Below are 19,448 nucleotides of genomic sequence, written 5' to 3' on the forward strand. Positions count from 1 at the left end.
TTTAAGAATGAATGACAGAGGTGGACCATGTGGGGCTATAGGTTGGCCCGAGTGAAGCCACAATGTAGGGGATTGGTGGAGAAAAGGGAGTCCACAAGTGTCAACAGGATGGAGGCTGTGAAGAAAGGGGGTGTGGAAGGCCACAGGCTGGGTAAAGGGCAGTAGGGTGGAGGTGTTTGGGGTGAAAAATAGGGAAAAGGAGTGAAAGATAACTTGAAAGGTCATGAGAGGGAATCTGCAAAGCGTTGGGAGAGAGAGAACAGGTGCAAGTGGTCAAAGGGAGAATGCTTAGAACAGATTTAAATCTGTTCACAATGAATAACTAGCAACCAGAAATCTTGCAATCACTGAAGTAATGTATTTCTTGCAAATGATGTAGAATCTCAGGCTTAAAGTTGTATATGTTCAGGAGCAACTATCTGGGGATAAATTGTTGTGAAGGCTGTTGTAATGAACCTTGAGGATGCAGAGGACGCTCATTCTAAGAGTCAGGATTTATTTGTAGGGGGAGTACGCAGGAAATGTAGTTACAAAGTTGGATTCAAAAAGGAATGTGGTGGTTCTTGTAGGTTGAGACCTGATTGTGAGGGGAGATGTTAGAATGGCATGCTAGATTATGAAATCCTGGTTAAAGTAAACAAGGAAAAAGTTGTGAAAGATGAGTGAACATAGATTTAAGTTTTTTAGCAAGGAATGCAGAGGGATTGTGAAACTTTTACGTGGCAAGTGGTAATGAACTGGAACTCAATGCAGTTGTGTGTGGTGGAAGCAGAAACGATTAATGTTTTCAAGAGGAAATTGGGCAGACACTTGAAAGAAGTAAACTAGCAGGGCTGTGAGCGTCAACTGGGACTGACTGGTTAGTTCTACAGGGACCAGGCATGTACTCAATGGGCCAAATGGCCTCCTGAAGCTACATGACTTCAGCTAATTGTGGTTCACAGAGTATGTTCAGACTCACCATACAAGTAAACTGGACTTCTTTATGACCGGTATTAGCCTTTCAACTTGAATCTGTATTTAAGAGAATGAATGAAATATATTTCCTGTACTAGAAGATGCATCGCTGAGACACTTGGATCAGCTGCACTTTGGATTGATTTCTAGTTTGTAAAAATGCAAAATAGTTAATTCTCAAATTACCCCAGTTGTACTCAAAATGAGTTGAATTGCTTTCTTCAATTGTCTATGTCTTTGTTTTGCTTCTGCCGCTTGGAAAAATCTTAGTACGATCTCAGTAACTTGGTGCTGTTCTCTTTGATCATGACAGTTATTTTCACTTTTTAGGAAATGAACGCAGAAGTTTATGATTTCTTGGCGACCGCTGCAGCAAAATATGGAGTTGGCTTCTGGAAACCTGGCTCTGGTATCATCCACCAGGTGAGGTGACCATTGCGTTGCACTATAATGCTTACTCCACCACGCCTCCCACACAGTCTTTCCACCTCACCCTCACACCTCGAGTGTGACCAAATTAATTAATGGTCTGGTTTCCAATGGATTGAGTCAAGCAGTGCTGAGCTAGCCTTGAAGTTTATTTTCACCTTCCTAAATCTTCTCAACTAGATGCATGAGTTAAAGCAATTACCAAATGATTCTGATTTCTAATGAAATCTCCTGGCTCCACGGCACAGCAGCATGAAGGGTTTTAGCTGACACTGGCACTTCCAAGCCATGAGGAGCAAACAACTGAGTAAGTATCCAAATGTGCCATTTTACTTTCTTGCCAAAATCCACAAACCTGCCTGCCCTGGTCGACCCATCGTCTCAGCCTGCTCCTGCCCCACCGAACTCATCTCCACCTATCTGGACTCCATTTTCTCCCCTTTGGTCCAGAAACTCCCCACCTACGTCCGTGACACCACCCACGCCCTCCACCTCCTCCAGGACTTCCAATTCCCTGGCCCCCAACACCTCATATTCACCATGGACGTCCAGTCCCTGTACACCTGCATTCCGCACGGAGATGGCCTCAAGGCCCTCCGCTTCTTTCTGTCCCGCAGGCCCGACCAGTCCCCCTCCACCGACACTCTCATCCGCCTAGCTGAACTCGTCCTCACACTCAACAACTTCTCTTTTGACTCCTCCCACTTCCTACAGACTAAGGGGGTGGCCATGGGCACCCGCATGGGCCCCAGCTATGCCTGCCTCTTTGTAGGTTACGTGGAACAGTCCCTCTTCCGCACCTACACAGGCCCCAAACCCCACCTCTTCCTCCGGTACATTGATGACTGTATCGGCGCCGCCTCTTGCTCCCCAGAGGAGCTCGAACAGTTCATCCACTTCACCAACACCTTCCACCCCAACCTTCAGTTCACCTGGGCCATCTCCAGCACATCCCTCACCTTCCTGGACCTCTCAGTCTCCATCTCAGCTTGTAACTGATGTCCATTTCAAGCCCACCGACTCCCACAGTTACCTGGAATACACCTCCTCCCACCCACCCTCCTGCAAAAATTCCATCCCCTATTCCCAATTCCTCCGCCTCCGCCGCATCTGCTCCCACGATAAGACATTCCACTCCCGCACATCCCAGATGTCCAAGTTCTTCAAGGACCGCAACTTTCCCCCCACAGTGATCGAGGACGCCCTTGACCGCGTCTCCCGTATTTCCCGCAACACATCCCTCACACCCCGCCCCCGCCACAACCGCCCCAAGAGGATCCCCCTCGTTCTCACACACCACCCTACCAACCTCCGGATACAACGCATTATCCTCCGACACTTCCGCCATTTACAATCCGACCCCACCACCCAAGACATTTTTCCATCCCCTCCCCTGTCAGCTTTCCGGAGAGACCACTCTCTCCGTGACTCCCTTGTTCGCTCCACACTGCCCTCCAACCCCACCACACCCGGCACCTTCCCCTGCAACCGCAGGAAATGCTACACTTTTCCCCACACCTCCTCCCTCACCCCCATCCCAGGCCCCAAGATGACATTCCACATTAAGCAGAGGTTCACCTGCACATCTGCCAATGTGGTATACTGCATCCACTGTACCCGGTGCGGCTTCCTCTACATTGGGGAAACCAAGCGGAGGCTTGGGGACCGCTTTGCAGAACACCTCCGCTCAGTCCGCAACAAACAACTGCACCTCCCAGTCGCAAACCATTTCCACTCCCCCTCCCATTCTCCAGATGACATGTCCATCATGGGCCTCCTGCAGTGCCACAATGATGCCACCCGAAGGTTGCAGGAACAGCAACTCATATTCCGCCTGGGAACCCTGCAGCCATATGGTATCAATGTGGACTTCACCAGTTTCAAAATCTCCCCTTCTCCTACTGCATCCCTAAACCAGCCCAGTTCGTCCCCTCCCCCCACTGCACCACACAACCAGCCCAGCTCTTCCCCCCCACCCACTGCGTCCCAAAACCAGTCCAACCTGTCTCTGCCTCCCTAACCGGTTCTTCCTCTCACCCATCCCTTCCTCCCACCCCAAGCCGCACCCCCATCTACCTACTAACCTCATCCCACCTCCTTGACCTGTCCGTCTTCCCTGGACTGACCTATCCCCTCCCTACCTCCCCACCTATACTCTCTCCACCTATCTTCTTTACTCTCCATCTTCGGTCCGCCTCCCCCTCTCTCCCTATTTATTCCAGTTCCCTCTCCCCATCCCCCTCTCTGATGAAGGGTCTAGGCCCGAAACGTCAGCTTTTGTGCTCCTGAGATGCTGCTTGGCCTGCTGTGTTCATCCAGCCTCACATTTTATTATCTTGGAATTCTCCAGCATCTGCAGTTCCCATTATCTCTGTGCCATTTTACTAATGATTTATATAGCTGTTACGAATTGGAGCTCACTCCTGGAAGGTGAGACTGGATAGGATGCCTTGACCACAGATTTATTCTCAGCTGAATGGCATCACAGCCTCAGCAGCTTTCCCTCTGTCACTGCTTTAATTGATGGCCTTTTAATTTCTTCACCTTTCCCTTCAGGGGCCTTCCTTGCTTCAACCTGTCATCTCTGTCTGACAGTGCAGTTGTGACTGGGACTTGGCATTATAGGGAACTGTAGGTGATAGCATGTATCTTGTGACTCTGGAGAGCAGTTTGTAAAGGCTGAGCTAGCAAACGCCTTGTACTGCCATCTCATTATTCTTAACTACATATGTTTGAGATGTACATCACAAGAAAGCATTTTACATGCATTTATTGGTTAGTGCATTGTGTATAAGAGTTGAGATATCATTTTGTAGCTTTACAGGACATTGGTCAGGCCATTTTTTGGAATTCTTTGTTCAGTTCTGGTCTCCTTGCTGTAGGAAAGATGCTGTGAAATTTGAAAGGGTTCAGAAAAGATTTACAACAGTATTGCCAGGGTTGGAGCTACAGGGAGAGGCTGACAAGACTGGGGCTATAATCCCTGGAGCGCCGGAGGATGAGGGGTGACCTTGTAGGGGTTTATAAAATCATGAGGGGTATGGGTAGCGCAAATAGCCAAGGTCTTTTTCCCAGGGTAGAGGAGTCCAAAACTAGAGGCCATAGGTTTAAGGATCATGGTAAATTTGCATTCCACTTAACTATCATGGTTCCACATCCCTTATTGGCTGTGAGGAAGAAAACCTATCTGATTTCAGCTTTACTGAGGGAGACTTCTTAGATTTCCACTACCCTGTGTGTGGAGAAATGTTTCCTAACATCAGCCTTGTTCAAGTGTTATAACCTCCTTCCTACCTTCGTATCCTACAATACTTGGTGTTTTATAAATGAAGTGCAGAATACAGGACTAAGGCAGCAACAAAATTATGGAAGGTACTAGTAAAGCAATGACCAAAGTAGTTAGCGCAATTTTGGATACTCTGTTGGTGTGGGTAGGATATTAAAGCTATGGATGTAAGGTGGTAAACAGTTAAACATGTGATCAATAGTTTTGGCCTTGTTGTGGTTTCACTGCAGTTAATGTTCAAAGCAGGTTAGAAAAAATGCTGCAGAGAAGTGGCTTGTTTTTCCCCTAAAGGCATTGTATTGTTTGAGAGTATTGTGCAAGACATTGCTACGACTGTTCCTTTGCTCTTTTTCATCTTCAGTAAGTGTAATTAAAACTACAGAGTTGAAAGAAATGTCAAGTGTTTTAGCACGTAACTTATTAACTTGGACACAGGTAACCAATATAATTTTAATAGTTTAGCCAGATGCGTTTTTAAGCAATGTTTACATTCCTAATTAAAACCAGAAACTTTATATTCACTGGGATAATACTCGCCATCGAAGAGTTATGGGGAGGAATGATTTCTACTTTAACATTATGGCTGAGCAAATATTGAATGGAGACCATTCAATTTGAAGGGTTTTAAAGGAATGAATAGGGAAAGATGATTTCCTTTGTTTATTTAATTTAGAAGTCTGAAAAGGAGATGTAGGTTGAAAAGCATTTTCTGCATTGCTGTAGTAAATGATTGGGTCAGAATTGATTGCATTCTAGGGTAAGTAGGGATAAATATCTGAAATCAAGTAAATCATAGCTTGTATGAGAGAGCATTGCCACAGGATTAATGTTCCATCCGAAGAAACGCGGCAGATACAGAGTACCACATGGTCATCTCCTGTTCCATAGTTTCAGTGATCATGGTATCCCTGTTGACACTACTGGAGCAAGATGCTGGAGGATGATTAGTTCCTGTGAAACTCTATGCTAGGAAGGAATCAACATGATTTTGGAGCAGAAAGTTAATGGTAAACGAAGCCAATGGTCTCCATTGTGTGCTGAAAATCATGTGATTTTATTTGCAGATTATTTTGGAAAACTATGCCTACCCTGGTGTGCTGCTGATTGGCACTGACTCCCATACTCCTAATGGAGGTGGTTTGGGCGGTGTATGTGTTGGAGTTGGAGGAGCAGATGCAGTCGATGTGATGGCAGGAATTCCTTGGGAGCTGAAGTGTCCAAAGGTAAACTATCTACTGAAATACCTCAAGTTTAGTTGTTCTGACCAAGACGTTCAGATGGCCGGAACTGGAAACTGAATGACAGGCAGCAAAGATTATGACATCAGCTTGCATTTACAGAGCACCTTCACCACAGTAAACCGCCCTGCGGTGCTTACAGGAGCCTTGCGTTGAAATTCCTGCACAGAGTCGGCAATCCGATTGCATGGATGTGCTCCATCTGCATTGAATTTAGTGGGAAGAGAAAGTCAAACTATGTCTATGCGTGGGCTTCAGAATCTCTTCCTGTACCATAAATCCTCTGTTTCAATGCCTTTAAAATCAGTGATGCTAACAGTGGTGTAATGTTACTAGACTAGTAAGCTAGACCCCAGGCTGATGTTCTCGGGACTTGGGTTCAAATCCACCATGGCAGATGGAGAAATATGAATTCAATAAAATCCAATTTAAAAAAAGATTCAATTAGAATTTGGTAAAACATGGACACCAATTTATGTTCATGTAACTATTGTTGATCATTTCAAAGATCTCTCTGGATTGCCAATGTCGTAGAGTGAAGGAAATCTGCCATCCTGACTTGATCTGGCCTACAGTTCAGCCCCACAGCATTCTGGACAACTTTTAACAGCCCTTTGAAATGGTCATGACAAACTGCTGGGTTTAAAATTAGGGATGGGCAGCAAATACTAGATCAGTTAGCTGTGCCAACATTCCATGAACCCGAATCACTGTGCTCCTTATTAACCCTGCATAAAGAGAAGCTTATTGGCATAGACCAGGTCTGGAATAAAATATGAACATGGGAGTTGGGAACAGGAGTGGACCATTCCACCCTTCAAACCTGCTCCAAAATGTATTAATCTGCAGCAATTTCTTAATGCTGAGTTTTAGACAAAACTAAAAGCAGTTGTAAGCAAAGGTAGTTTAAGAACTTCATGAAAGTTTTTGCAGAAAAATTACTAATGAGTGGAGCAATCTATGATTCTGTAATAACCTTCTCCACATATCTGCTCAAATACTGCAACCTAGCCACCTACTTGACATGACCTAATAATCTACAAATAACTCATCATCCACTCTGAGAGAATTATACACTCTAGAATTTAAGCGTTGTTCAATACAAAAGTATATTTCTTTACCCTATGCTAACAGCTACAATAACAGTCACATACAGGAATAGAGGTTCTGAGGAAGAGTCACTCAACCTGAAAGGTTAACTCTGATTTCTCTCCACAGATGCTACTAACAATTTCTGTTTTTGTTATAATACAGGACTACATTGTAAAGACCACATCTGTTTATTTTCTTGTATTTTTAAATTGTGGGCTGTAATGGGGAAAGAGGAGTTTGGTGGTGTTTAGTGCAGGCAAACTGGAGCAAGAGTCATGTACAAAGGGTGATTCAGCTGACAATAAGTAGCTGCTTGGTCTTTGGAGTTGTGACTAGCTATTGATGACAAAGGCCTTCTGCCTGTCAGCAGCTGTGATTGGAGGCGTGGATCTCTGGAAAGGCTGGGAGGCTATTTTATTTTTTCTTGCCAGTTGCTGTAATGTGTTGCTTTGAACCAATATGTTGGTGTCTTTGTAAATTGTGAACCAGTTGCTTTGCTGTGCAAGTAAAGAGATCAAGGAGTAGAAGTCCTGTCAAGATAAAAAGATCATCTTGGTGAAACCTGGAGACGGGGATCATTGAACCTCCTTCGCAGTTTTGCCCCTCCACCCATAACACCATTTCTTTTTGTCTGTATTTTGTGTAAACAATGTTTTGTGAAGGGTTTAGAGTTATATGTTGACAGTTCAGTGATTCTAGCTACAGTTAAACAAGTAATTTTTAACGTGATTCTTAAGTACAGAAACTTGATTTGTGCTTTCAGAAAACCCAAGTCTAAAAAGGTGGATAAGTTGGGGAATTTTGCCTACTTTGACAAAATCTTTAACTTGTGTAATAACGCTAGAAATAATGGGCCATATTTCCATTTGACTGCTCCAGTGAGGCATGACAGCATGCATTGAAAGCAGCAGTATTGCTATTCCACAACTGATAGATCAGGTCAAAACAGCCCTTTGATCCCAACCTTTGACAAAACATCAACTTTCCTGCTCCTCTGATGCTGCCTGGCCTGCTGTGCTCCTTCAGCTCCACACTGTGTTATCTCTGACTCCAGCATCTACAGTTCTTACTATCTGTGTCCAGCCACATCTAGTTTGAATCGTGATGGGCAACTAGACAACCAGAAGAGGAAGCTGCGTGAACGCCTTTGTCTCTACTGATTTGGGAGCCTATCATGTCAGTGCTAGAGATGAGGTTGAAGCATTTGCACACCTTATCAGCCAGAAGTGCTAAGTGCTCTGTAATAACCCTCTCCACAAAGTCTGCAGACTAACAGGGGCAATTTATGCCTAATTAATGCAATCTAGCCCTCCTACTTAACATGACCTTAATCTACAAGCAACGCATTATCCATTTGAGTGGATTATACACTTCAGAATTTAAATGTTTTTCAATACCAAGGCATGGTCCTTTACGCTATTAAATCCTTAAAATGGTTACAGCAGACAGTCATTCGCTCTGTCATATCTGTGAAAGAGCAATTCACCAAGACCCCCTCCCCATCTTTGCAAACTTTTCACTTTAGATAATTATAAATTTCAGCAATTTTTTAATGTTACAAAATTACTGTATACTTTGCAAATTGGATAACACGGTTAATTTTTTAAAAAACAGCTAAATGTTCAGTTCAGTGAGTAAATGGATTGCTGGTGTGACTTGTAAGCCATATAGTAGCTTCCAGGGTCCATCTCTAATCCATATCAGTTCAGCTGAACTTAACCAGTAAAGGATCAAAGGTGTTGCAGTTGGACACTTTGAGTGGAACTTCGGAGAATTGGTTCCTGTGGCTGATCACTATCTACGAGAAAGTTCATTTAGGTGGATGACAAAGTGTGGAGCTGGATGTACACAGTAGGCCAAGCAGCATCTTGGGAGCACAAAAGCTGACGTTTCGGGCCTAGATCCAAGGAAGGGTCTAGGCCCGAAACGTCAGCTTTTGAGCTTCTCAGATGCTGCTTGGCCTACTGTGTTCATACAGCTCCACACTTTGTTATCTCGGATTCTCTAGCATCTGCAGTTCCCGTTATCTCTCATTTGGGTGGATGCTGGGTGAGGGTAGAGCTTTACCTGTGACATCTGTCATAGTCATACGGTCCAACTTGTAATCTCCCTTGCCCTTTATTTCAGACCTCCCTTTTTGTTCTCCCTTACACTTTGACCCTTTAAATAGCATAAAGTCTATTGCATCTCCTTGCTTTGGTTCTGAAGAGTCAAATACATCTTAATGCAATGTTTTTTCTCCCCAAATGCTGTCCAACTGCAGTTTTTGCTTTTATTTGTGCTCAGATCTGGACTTGTGATGGTCCTTATGGTTAAATAGATTACTCTTTGTGGCTGTCTCAACCAACTTATGATGACATTATTTATTGAAGACTCTTGGAGTTTGGTATTTAGTGACCAGGTCGTAGTTAGACTGCACTTTGAATGCTCTGTTTAGTTTGGGTATCTATCCTTAGGAAGGTAATTTTAGCCTTGGAGAGAATGCAGCATTGATTTACCAAAATTATACCTGAATGCCAAGATGTAAATTGCAGGATTGTATACCTGGACTTTAGTGGGTTAGAATGCCATCTGATTGAAGTTCTCAGAACATTAAGGTATACTGATAGGGTTGGCAGAGAGAAACTGTTTTTTGCTGATTGAGAAGTCTGTGACCACAGGCCAGAGAATAAATATTAGATCAAGATCTTTCAGAAGTGAAGTTAGGAACCACTTTGACATCCAAAGGATAGTTGAAATTTTGAATTCTCTTTTTAAAATTGGCAGTTGTTTTTGGGTCAATTATTAATGAATTAATCTCCAATTTATTAGGGGCTAATACAAGTAGATGGAAAGGTCCCAGAATAATAACAATCTAACTGAATAATAGAACAGGTTTAAGGAGTTAAATGGCCATCTTCTGTTTCTATAAAGGGGCTAGAAAAACAATTGTTAAATGTCACTGCCTTCGTGTGGGATATATACCCTGAATGGCTATATAAATGGAGTTTAACTGTAATTCGAGATCATTCAGGTTTTTGTTGGACCATTAAACAGAGGCAGTCTGTTGTGAGGAAGAGGACAGGAGAAAATAAACATAGGTATTCATGTTTAAGGCTGCCTACACAATTTGTTAATCACAAATCTGTAAGATACATGCAAAATCCAAAACCAGTTTAAAATCCCAGCTCTAATGTGGATCTCATTAGATTGAATTGAAGCATTCTGCCCAAGCCCCTGTTTCTGATAAAAGATGGTAATTCTGGTGGAAGTTGGTTTCTTCTTGAGTCTTAAGGTTCTCTGAATGTTTTGAAATAGTTTGTTACATTTGTTTCCCGTTTAGGTCATCGGAGTGAAATTGACAGGGGAGTTGTCAGGCTGGACGTCACCAAAAGATGTCATCTTGAAAGTTGCTGGCATTTTGACAGTTAAAGGAGGAACTGGTGCAATTGTAGAGTATCATGGGCCAGGCGTGGAGTCTATCTCCTGTACAGGTACACAAGTTAGAACTCAACTATAATGTGAGATCACTGTAAGCAGTCATCATAGTGTGTTTATAATATTGTTCACTCTGCTTTCCTTCCTCCAACTTATGAACCATTAAAACGAAAGTTTATTGTCACCTGATCCCTACCTTGGTTTACCTGGTCTTCTGTCCTATCTCTTCTCATCTTGCATTATATTGCCTTGGCTCATCAGCTTACCTTGTGCTGGTGGAGGAATACTGCAGTTACCCCTGACACGACTAAGTAAGAGGCAAGCATCCTGTTGTTCATCACAATCCGTTGACCCTTCCTGGGCTTAGGGACAGGTGTAGATGTGGGTTTGGTGGAGTTACATACTCTGTTATGGTCCATTTGTCAGCTAACATTCCTGATTGCATGTGGATATCATCACTTGGATGAGGTACCACAGGCTTAAAGCTGTGGTCACAAGCTACACCTAGGGGGCAATTCCTTCAGAAGACAAATAACGTGAATTATATGTACAGATAATAGGGAGGTAATTCTTCTTTCAGAAGATGGGGAGGGTATACTGGAAGTCCAATTTCTGTATCTTCCAACTACTTTTAAGTGGACATCCGAGCAGGAGATGGGTGACGTGGCTCAGTAGTTAGCACTGCTGCCTGACAGTGCCGGGCACCCAGGTTTGATTCCACCCTCAGGCGATTGTCTATGTGGAGTTTGCATGTTCTCCCGTTGGGTTTCTGTCAGGTGCTCCGATTTCCTCCCGCTGTCCAAAGGTGTGGATTGGCAATGTTAAATTGCCCATAGTGTCCAGAGGGGTGTAAGTTAGGTGGATTAGCTGTGGGCAATGCAGACTTACCGGGACAGAGTAGGGAGATGGGTCTGGGGGTTGGTGTGGACTTGTTGAGTGCCAGATGGCCTGTTCCCACGCTGTAGGGATTCTATGATTCTATACCTGTGGTAAAGGCACTATCCTATGTAGCTTTAATCAAGACAGACCGTGTTATAAATGTTTCTAGGAAAGATAAAAGCATGTTGAAATGAGAGATGGGTGGAGAGCAGAAAACATGGTAAGACACAAGAAAGTTTCTTGGATTGGTAAGCTGTAGTGGTCGTTTTGTGTTCTGTGGGCTTCCTGTATGGAACTGTGAATATTTAGTTGTAAGTACTTGGGTATTGAGAGTTAATTGGAAGTATGGCAAATTGTGTCAATGACTTCGAAAGATTGCAGGATATAGATAAGCAAACCGAATGGGCAGAGATAGCAAATGCAGTTCAGGGTATGGAAACGTTAGGGCTTGCAAATACAATGGCTCAGGAGCTGTGTGGATTCACTTGGATGTTGCCAGGATTGAGGGCATTATAGTTCTGAAGAGACTTGCATTGTTCTTTTTACCGGAACTGATGAAGCTGAAGGGTGCCAATGCAACACTGTCAAAAAGGAACCTTGGTTAAGATTGTGGAACCCCCAACCATTAATAACTGATCAAATGGCATGCATGTCTGCCAAAAAAATTGGGATTACTGGACCATATCAAACTAAATCCTGGTATTAATATTCTCCATCTTCCAACAGTGGGTGATTCTTGTTTACAAGCGTTGTTGATAGAATTATGGCGCTAGCTGAGCAAAAATGAGAATCCAGTTTGAAAGTCTTTTTCTTTCCAGGCATGGGCACTATCTGTAATATGGGAGCCGAAATTGGGGCAACCACTTCCATTTTTCCCTATAACCCCAGGATGAAGACGTACTTGGACAAGACTGGCAGAGAAGGTGGGTACAGTGAGAATCGGTGACTGAGTTTCCGTTTGACATTGCATCCAGACAGTAAATGGGATTTTAATCAATGTGTTAGTCTTTCATAGCGTATTTTAAAATAAACAGTTGATGGAACATGATATTTTAATGAAAGCTACAGAAATCAGGTCACTTCAACTTGTTAAAAAAAGTAACTTAGACAAAAGCTGCAAGGTTCCGTGGATTTGAACCAGCTAAAATTTGTTAGATAAAATAATCTGCAGTGTACATATGCAGTAAATCTTCAGTATCCACAAAAACGTAAATTTGCCTATCTTTGCCAAAAGCATCACCAAAAAAATCAACCTTTGCAGGCAAAAATTGCATATGCTATTTTTAAATGAGCTTCGAATTTTATCTTTGGGGCTTCTTGTGAACAGAACTCTCGCGCATGGGAAGAACAATTTATGTATGTATGGGTTGGCAGACAATCTTGTGAAACAAGTTTTTTAATAAACAACAAAATTATTGATTTATTATGGAAGCAAGACGTAATCACAAAGATGTGAAGCACAGTTTGAAATATGGTAGTAAGAATGTTATCTCATCTAGAAAGCCCACACACCTCAGATTAAAAGGGAAATGCTTGCTGTGCAAAAAGTAACTATGAAGGAAACAATCTGTTAATTATTGAATTGTATGTAGATGGCTGTCACTGGTATAGATGGTTAGAACATAGAACAGTATAGCACAGTACAGGCCCTTAGGCCCACGATGTTGTGCCGAACTTTTATCCTAATCCTTACATCTACCCCTACCTTATATTATCATCCATATGCCTATCTAATAGCTGCTTAAATGCCCCTAATGAGGCTGACTTCACTATCTTCTCTGACAATACATTCCACACCCCTACCATTCTCTGAGTAAAGAACCTACCTCTGACGTTTCCCCTATATCTACCTCCACTCCCTTTAAAGCTATGCCCCCTCCACCCTAAGAAAAAGTCTCTGGCTGTCTACTCTATCTGTACCTCTAATCATCTTGTTCACCTCTGTCAAGTCACCTCTCATCCTTTGTCGTTCTAAAGAGAAAAGCCCTAGCTCTCTGAACCTTTCCTCGGAAGATCTTCTCTCCATTCCAGGCAACATCTTGCTAAATCTCCTCTGCGCCTTTTCCAAGGCTTCCACATCTTTCCTGTAATGAGGTGACCAGCTGGACACAATACTCCAGATTTGGCCAAACGAGACTTTTGTATAGCTGGAGCATAACTTCACGGCTCTTGAACGCTTTCCCTTTATTAATGAAAGCTAACAGACCATGTGCTTTCAGAGAACTGTGGACATGAACCCCAAGATCCCTCTGCTCCTTCACACTGCCAAGAAGCTTTCCATTGACCCTGTATTCTGCTTTCAGATTTATTCTTCCAAAATGAATCGCCTCACACTTTTCAGGATGAAACTCCATCTGCCACTTCTCAGCCCAGCTCTGCATCCTATCAATGCCCCCTTGTAACCAAGAACAGCCCTCCGCACTGTCCACAATGTGACCCAGTTTTGTATTGTCCGCAAACGTGCTAGTCCACCTTTCCACTCCTTCATCCAAATCATTTACAAAAATCATAACTAGAAGAGGACTTAGAACAGATCCCTGTGGTACACCACTCATTACTGAGCACCATGTTGAATGTTTTCCATTCTCTACCACCCTTTGTCTTCTAAGGGTCAGCCAATTCTGAATCCAATCTGCCACATTTCCTCCTACCCCATGCCGCCTCACTTTCTGCATGAGCCTACCATGGGGAATTTTATCAAATACCTTACTTAAATCCACGTATACCACATCCACTGTTCTACCTTCAACCACGTGTTTGGTCACCTCTTCAAAGAATTCAATACGGTTTGAGAGGCATGATCTACCCCTCACAAATCCATGTTGACTATCAGGAATCAAACTACATCTTTCCAAGTGATTATAAATCCTATCTCTGAACCCTTTCCAATAATTTGCCCACCACTGACATAAGACTAACTGGCCTGTAATTTCCAGGGTTATCCTTATTCCCTTTTTTTGAACAAGGGAATAACAAGATAGAAAACAGTCCTTAAAAAATATTAACAATGGAAACCTTCATAAAACATGGCATGCTGGGAATTGTCCTTGTTCTTTGCCCTAAGATGAGTAAGTTTAGGTTTCTCGACAGCATCTTTAAACTAGAACAAAGCTCAAGCAACTACAAGTTGATTTGAACTGCACCCTGGGTTCCAATGTGAATCCAGTGGAAAAAAATTATCTGGAATTAAGAGTCTTATTATGACGTGAATCCATTGTCAATTTTTGGAAAAATCCATCTGGTTCACAAATATCTTTTAGTGAAGGAAACTGCTATCCTTACCTAGTCTGGCCTGCATTTGACTCCAGAACCACAGCAATGTGGCTGACGCTTAACTACCATCTGAGCAATTAGGCACGGGCAAAGAATGCTGCCTAGCCGGCGCTCTCCTCCTGACTGCAGCATTCCCCAAGCCCGTTACTGATTCTTCATCCTCTCCTGCTAAAATGCAGTGAGTCAGATCTGTCCACGAAGGACATGGCAAAAGAGGGTTCCATATTTGTCATTTGTTCTTCATACATGGATCAGCTCTACCTACTGAGATGAACTGGATCTGTTTATGATAATCTGATTTGCAAACATCCCTAAGTACGCGTGCTTCCCCCAACACATGGATGTGCACATGCACAGCGCATGTACACATCCCCCCACACACACACCTTTTCCCCTCACCCCAAGCATGTGACTGTGCATTCCCCCATGACTATAAAAACTGCGCGCCAGTGCTTATTCATAGGCACTCCTCCATCTTTTCGCTGACAAGTTGCTTCACCAAGCCACTTTTCCTTGTGCTATTCCATACGTTCCCATCTTGCTCACGACATCAAGCCACAAATTTGTCATTTTTCAAACAACCCAATCTTAGCAATATTGACCTAATAATGTTATCTCACCCTCATCTCTCACTGTCCACCCTGCCATGACACGTACCATGACCCTGAGACTGTCCTGAGTGAGGTATTGAAGTCATACAGTGGGCCCTTCCAGTGCTGCTGGATAGAGTTGGAATTGGGTGTTGCTGCTTATTAACTTTTGGAACTGAATGTGCTGTGAATGATACTTTTCACCAAGAACGCTGGCTTGCTTAGTAGGAGCAAAATGGACGTAACTAGAGGTATTCATTGCAATACTCAAGTCATTTCCAGATTCACAGTCGCACTCACCTGTCACACCTCACTCCAAGAGGTTCCATCAAATTTAGGAGAAAAGTCCTGTAAATTGCAGGAAGTAGCAGTGAGTTACTGCTTCAGTTTTGTCCTTGGCTTTCAGATACTCCATAATGCACCTGAATCTACATATGAACATACCAATTAAGAGCCAGAATTGACAGTTTGTTCCTTGAGCCTGCCAATCACTGATCTGATTGTAGCCTCCATTTTTCTTGTCTGTCCCCAAAATCCTTGGAACCTAGTAATACTAACAGGCTACTAATCTACATGCCTATATCTGAGTCAAATGCTATCTCTCCTGAAGGTGTGTTGTAATGTGTCCAAAGAAATTGATTCAAAATACGTCCATCACACTGAGGCAGCACATTCCAGATCTTAATCAATTGCTGTGTTTTCATGTCTGCATTGCTCCTTTTGCTTTTACTTTAAATCTGTGCTTGAATCATCAGCAGTAGGAACAGTTTCTCCTCATCAATTCTGCCCACACTTGTTATGCTTTTGAATAACTTTGTCAAATCCCCTCTCTTCACTCCAAAGGAAACAGCCCCAACTTCTCCAAGTTATCTACGTCACTGTCATTCCTCATTGCTGCCACCATTCTCATCAATCTTTACTGCTTCCTCTCCTGAGGTCTAGACATCCTTCCTAAAGTGTGACACTCAGAACAGGATGCAGTATTCCAGTCCATGATGTTCAACCAATACTGAACAGTGACCAACAGTCAATAAAATGCTAAAGGAAAAAATGGGAGGTGCTTTGGTCATGTCGTGGTCTGAGTACTTCGTCTATTTCTTGCCATTGGATCATAATGCTTTAAAGGTTGGGCAAGTAGGAGCCACGAGCCGATCCCTAGTTTCTCTGATCTGAGTTATGAAGAAAGACTGGAGAAACATTGGCTCTTTGACCTTGGAAGGATGCACTTGAGAGGTCATTTCAGAAGTGTCAAAGATTGTAAACAGCTTGGGTAAATTCAGAAAAAGTCTTTTAAATTGAATTGCAAGAATAGGTGAAAGGACTAGAATATGTGATTTCTTTAATCGATCATGGGACGTATGTGTCCCTTGCTGGGGCAGAATTTATTACCTGTCTCATTATTCCTAGGAATGTGGAGGTGAACTGAGGTAGGAAAATGTACATTTGTTACTAAAATTAGAAATGTTATTATTCTATACTGAGCAACATATTGTATGAGTTTATGGATTGAGGTTAGGTGCTTTTCTGAGCTGGAGCGTTGCAATTGATCAGTGTTTGAAAATGTGTCTCTTTTACAATTTCCAGAGATTGCTGCTGTTGCTGATGATTTCGAAGACTTGTTGGTTCCTGATAAGGGATGTGAATACGATCAGCTGATTGAAATTAACCTTAGTGAGGTAAGGGAACTTTGTGGGCTACTCTTGTGGCCCTGTGATACTGTCCCTATCTCTGGACCACAAGGCCCAGGTTCGAGCCCCACCTGTTCGAGAGGTGTGTAGTAACATCTCTGAACAGGTTGATTATCAAAATCCGTAAGGGAACTTTATAGAGCTCTTGTAGTGCTGTGGCAGTGTCCTTACCTCTGAGTCAGGAAACCTGGATTCAAGTCTGGAGATGTGCAATGATATCTCTGAACATGATTAGGAAATAGAAATGCGGAAACTTTTCAGGAGCTTTATGTGTGGTGCAATGGTAATACTCTTGCCTCTGTGCCTTTAGTGTTCATTCTAACTGTGCCAAAAGTGTCATAACTACCCTGGGTAAACTCCTCTGCTATTTTGCAGACCGTTGCATGGCATCTTTTGGACCCAGGTACTTAAAAAGATGCTCCTGACAATGCAGCACTCTTCAGTACTGCATCAGACCCAGTCACTGCTAAAATTTGGAGTCAGACTTGAACCCACAACCTTCTGACTTGAAAGAAAGAGTGTGACCAATTAACTCAAGCTCTGTGTCTTTACTGTACGGTCCTATAGCTAGCTGTCTACTGTTGTGAGGCAAAGAGTTGACAACGACAGTAGTAAAAGTGGCATAATTTCATGATATTTTGTCATAGAGTCACACAGCACAGAAACAGACCCTTTGGTCCAACCAATACATGCCGACCATGATCCTAAACTCTATTAGTCCCACCTGCCTGTGCTTGGCCCATATCCCTCCAAACCTTTCCTATTCATGAACTTATCCAAATGTTTTTTAAACATGGTAATTGTACCTGCATCCACCACTACTTCTGGAAGTTCATTCCACACACAAACCAGTTTTCAAAAAAAAATTGCCCCTCGTGGTATTTTTACATCTTTTTCCTCTCATATGTTGCTTAGTCTTGAAATCTCCCACTCTCAGAAAAAGACACCTCGGAAAAAGCCATTCACTTTATCTACGTCCATCATGATTTTATAAACCTCTGTAAAGTCACCTGTCAACCTCCTACACTCCAGTGGAAAACGTCTCAGCCTATCCAGCCTGTCCCTGTAACTCGAACACTCCATTCCATCAACATCCTGGTAAATCTCTTCTGATCCCTCTCCAGTTTAATAGTATCCTTCTTATAACAGGGTGACCAGAACTGAACAAGTACTTCAGAAGGGGCCTCAGTCTGTGTTTGTTTGTGTGCATCCTGTGGATTATTCACTTATTCTTATTCCCTGCTATTATATTCCCTCCAATCCCATGGGTCATAGGTGTCTTGCAGAGTTATTACATTAAGGAGGGATGTGCATGCTCAAGAGGGTGCAGTAAAGGTTTAGCTAGACTGGTTCCTGGGACGGTTCTGTGTTAAGAGTTTGTGTAAGTAAGGTGTTGTTCCCTGGAGTTTAGAAGAATGAGAGGTATTCTTATTGAAGTATATGAAATTATGCTTGCATGGTAAATGCCAGTAGGATATGACTCCTGGCTGGATTAACTAAAACATCTTACGAGGGGTGTTGGCCATTTGGGACTGAGATGCGAAAACATATCCTCAATCAAAATGTTGGGAATGGCAGACTGGGTGCTGAATCTTTTAGTATATTTAGGATAGAATTTTGAATGTTCAAGGAACTGAAGGTTGTTTTGTTGATGTTGGAAGGTGGGCTGAGCTGGAAGGTAAGCCAAAATGGGCCAGGCTTGAAAGGATGAATAGCCTCTTCCTTCCTTTATGTTTTGAGCTCTATATTTTACCTTCACACACTGGGATAAGATTAAATTGCTGCTTCAAATGGCTTTACCTTGGGGAATACAACAAATACTTGGATGTCAGGTGAAATGTGAGCTAATGACATGCTTTGTCTGGGGTGATGGGCAGGCATTGCCATTTCTTCATTACATTACAACAGTGACTACGCTTTAAAAATACTTGGCTTTGGGACAACCAGAGGTTGTGAAAAGCTTTGCAAGTCTGCGGTCTTTTTTTCTCTGGGTGAGGTAGAGGGGGAACACTTGGCACTCATGGAGCTAGATTTGAGCAACTGATGCTACCTACAGATTGGAGACAATTGTGGATTTATGCTGTTAATGAATTCATGCCAATATCAAATGGAACAATTTTTAGGTTTATTTCATGGAGTGAGGCATGGGGAGGTGTTAGGTGGTGGGGCCTATTTAAACTGACTTTGCAAGACATGGATCATTTTCATTTTGAGCGTGATATCTGGTTGTTAATTACAGGAGCAGGAGGGGTGATTTCACGTTATTGCCTGCTCCACAAAGCGATCAATGCGCCTATATTCTCAATCTGTCCAGTGCACATCAATCCCACAGGAACCTTTCGCACACTACTCTGTGATGATAAAGCTAATTCAATTCACACAGCATGAAAACAAACCCTTCAGTCCAACTCATTCGCTCTGTACAAAAAAAACAAAGTGACGAAGTTCTTTACTTGAGAGTGGTATGTTTGGAATAAACTACAGAGCCAGTAACACAAAACAAAAATGGAGATGGTTCATCGTGCACCTGATGCTCTGATCGGACTGTGGGACAGTCCAAAACTAGAGGGCATAGGTTTAAGGTGAGAGGGGAAGGGTT

At 42.9% G+C, this 19,448-nt stretch overlaps 1 protein-coding gene across 1 annotated transcript in view; it reads left to right on the forward strand.

The window, feature by feature from the left end:
• aco2 (aconitase 2, mitochondrial) overlaps positions 1-19,448 on the forward strand; it is a 55,629-nt gene that overhangs the window by 16,323 nt on the left and 19,858 nt on the right. The window contains exons 4-8 of the mRNA XM_048521429.1: positions 1,288-1,380; positions 5,737-5,895; positions 10,325-10,475; positions 12,117-12,221; positions 16,746-16,837. Coding sequence (XP_048377386.1) covers positions 1,288-1,380; positions 5,737-5,895; positions 10,325-10,475; positions 12,117-12,221; positions 16,746-16,837 — 600 coding nt within the window. The remainder of the gene's footprint in view (positions 1-1,287; positions 1,381-5,736; positions 5,896-10,324; positions 10,476-12,116; positions 12,222-16,745; positions 16,838-19,448) is intronic.

The sequence above is a fragment of the Stegostoma tigrinum genome, chromosome 38, assembly GCF_030684315.1.
Source record: "Stegostoma tigrinum isolate sSteTig4 chromosome 38, sSteTig4.hap1, whole genome shotgun sequence".
NCBI lineage: Eukaryota > Metazoa > Chordata > Chondrichthyes > Orectolobiformes > Stegostomatidae > Stegostoma > Stegostoma tigrinum.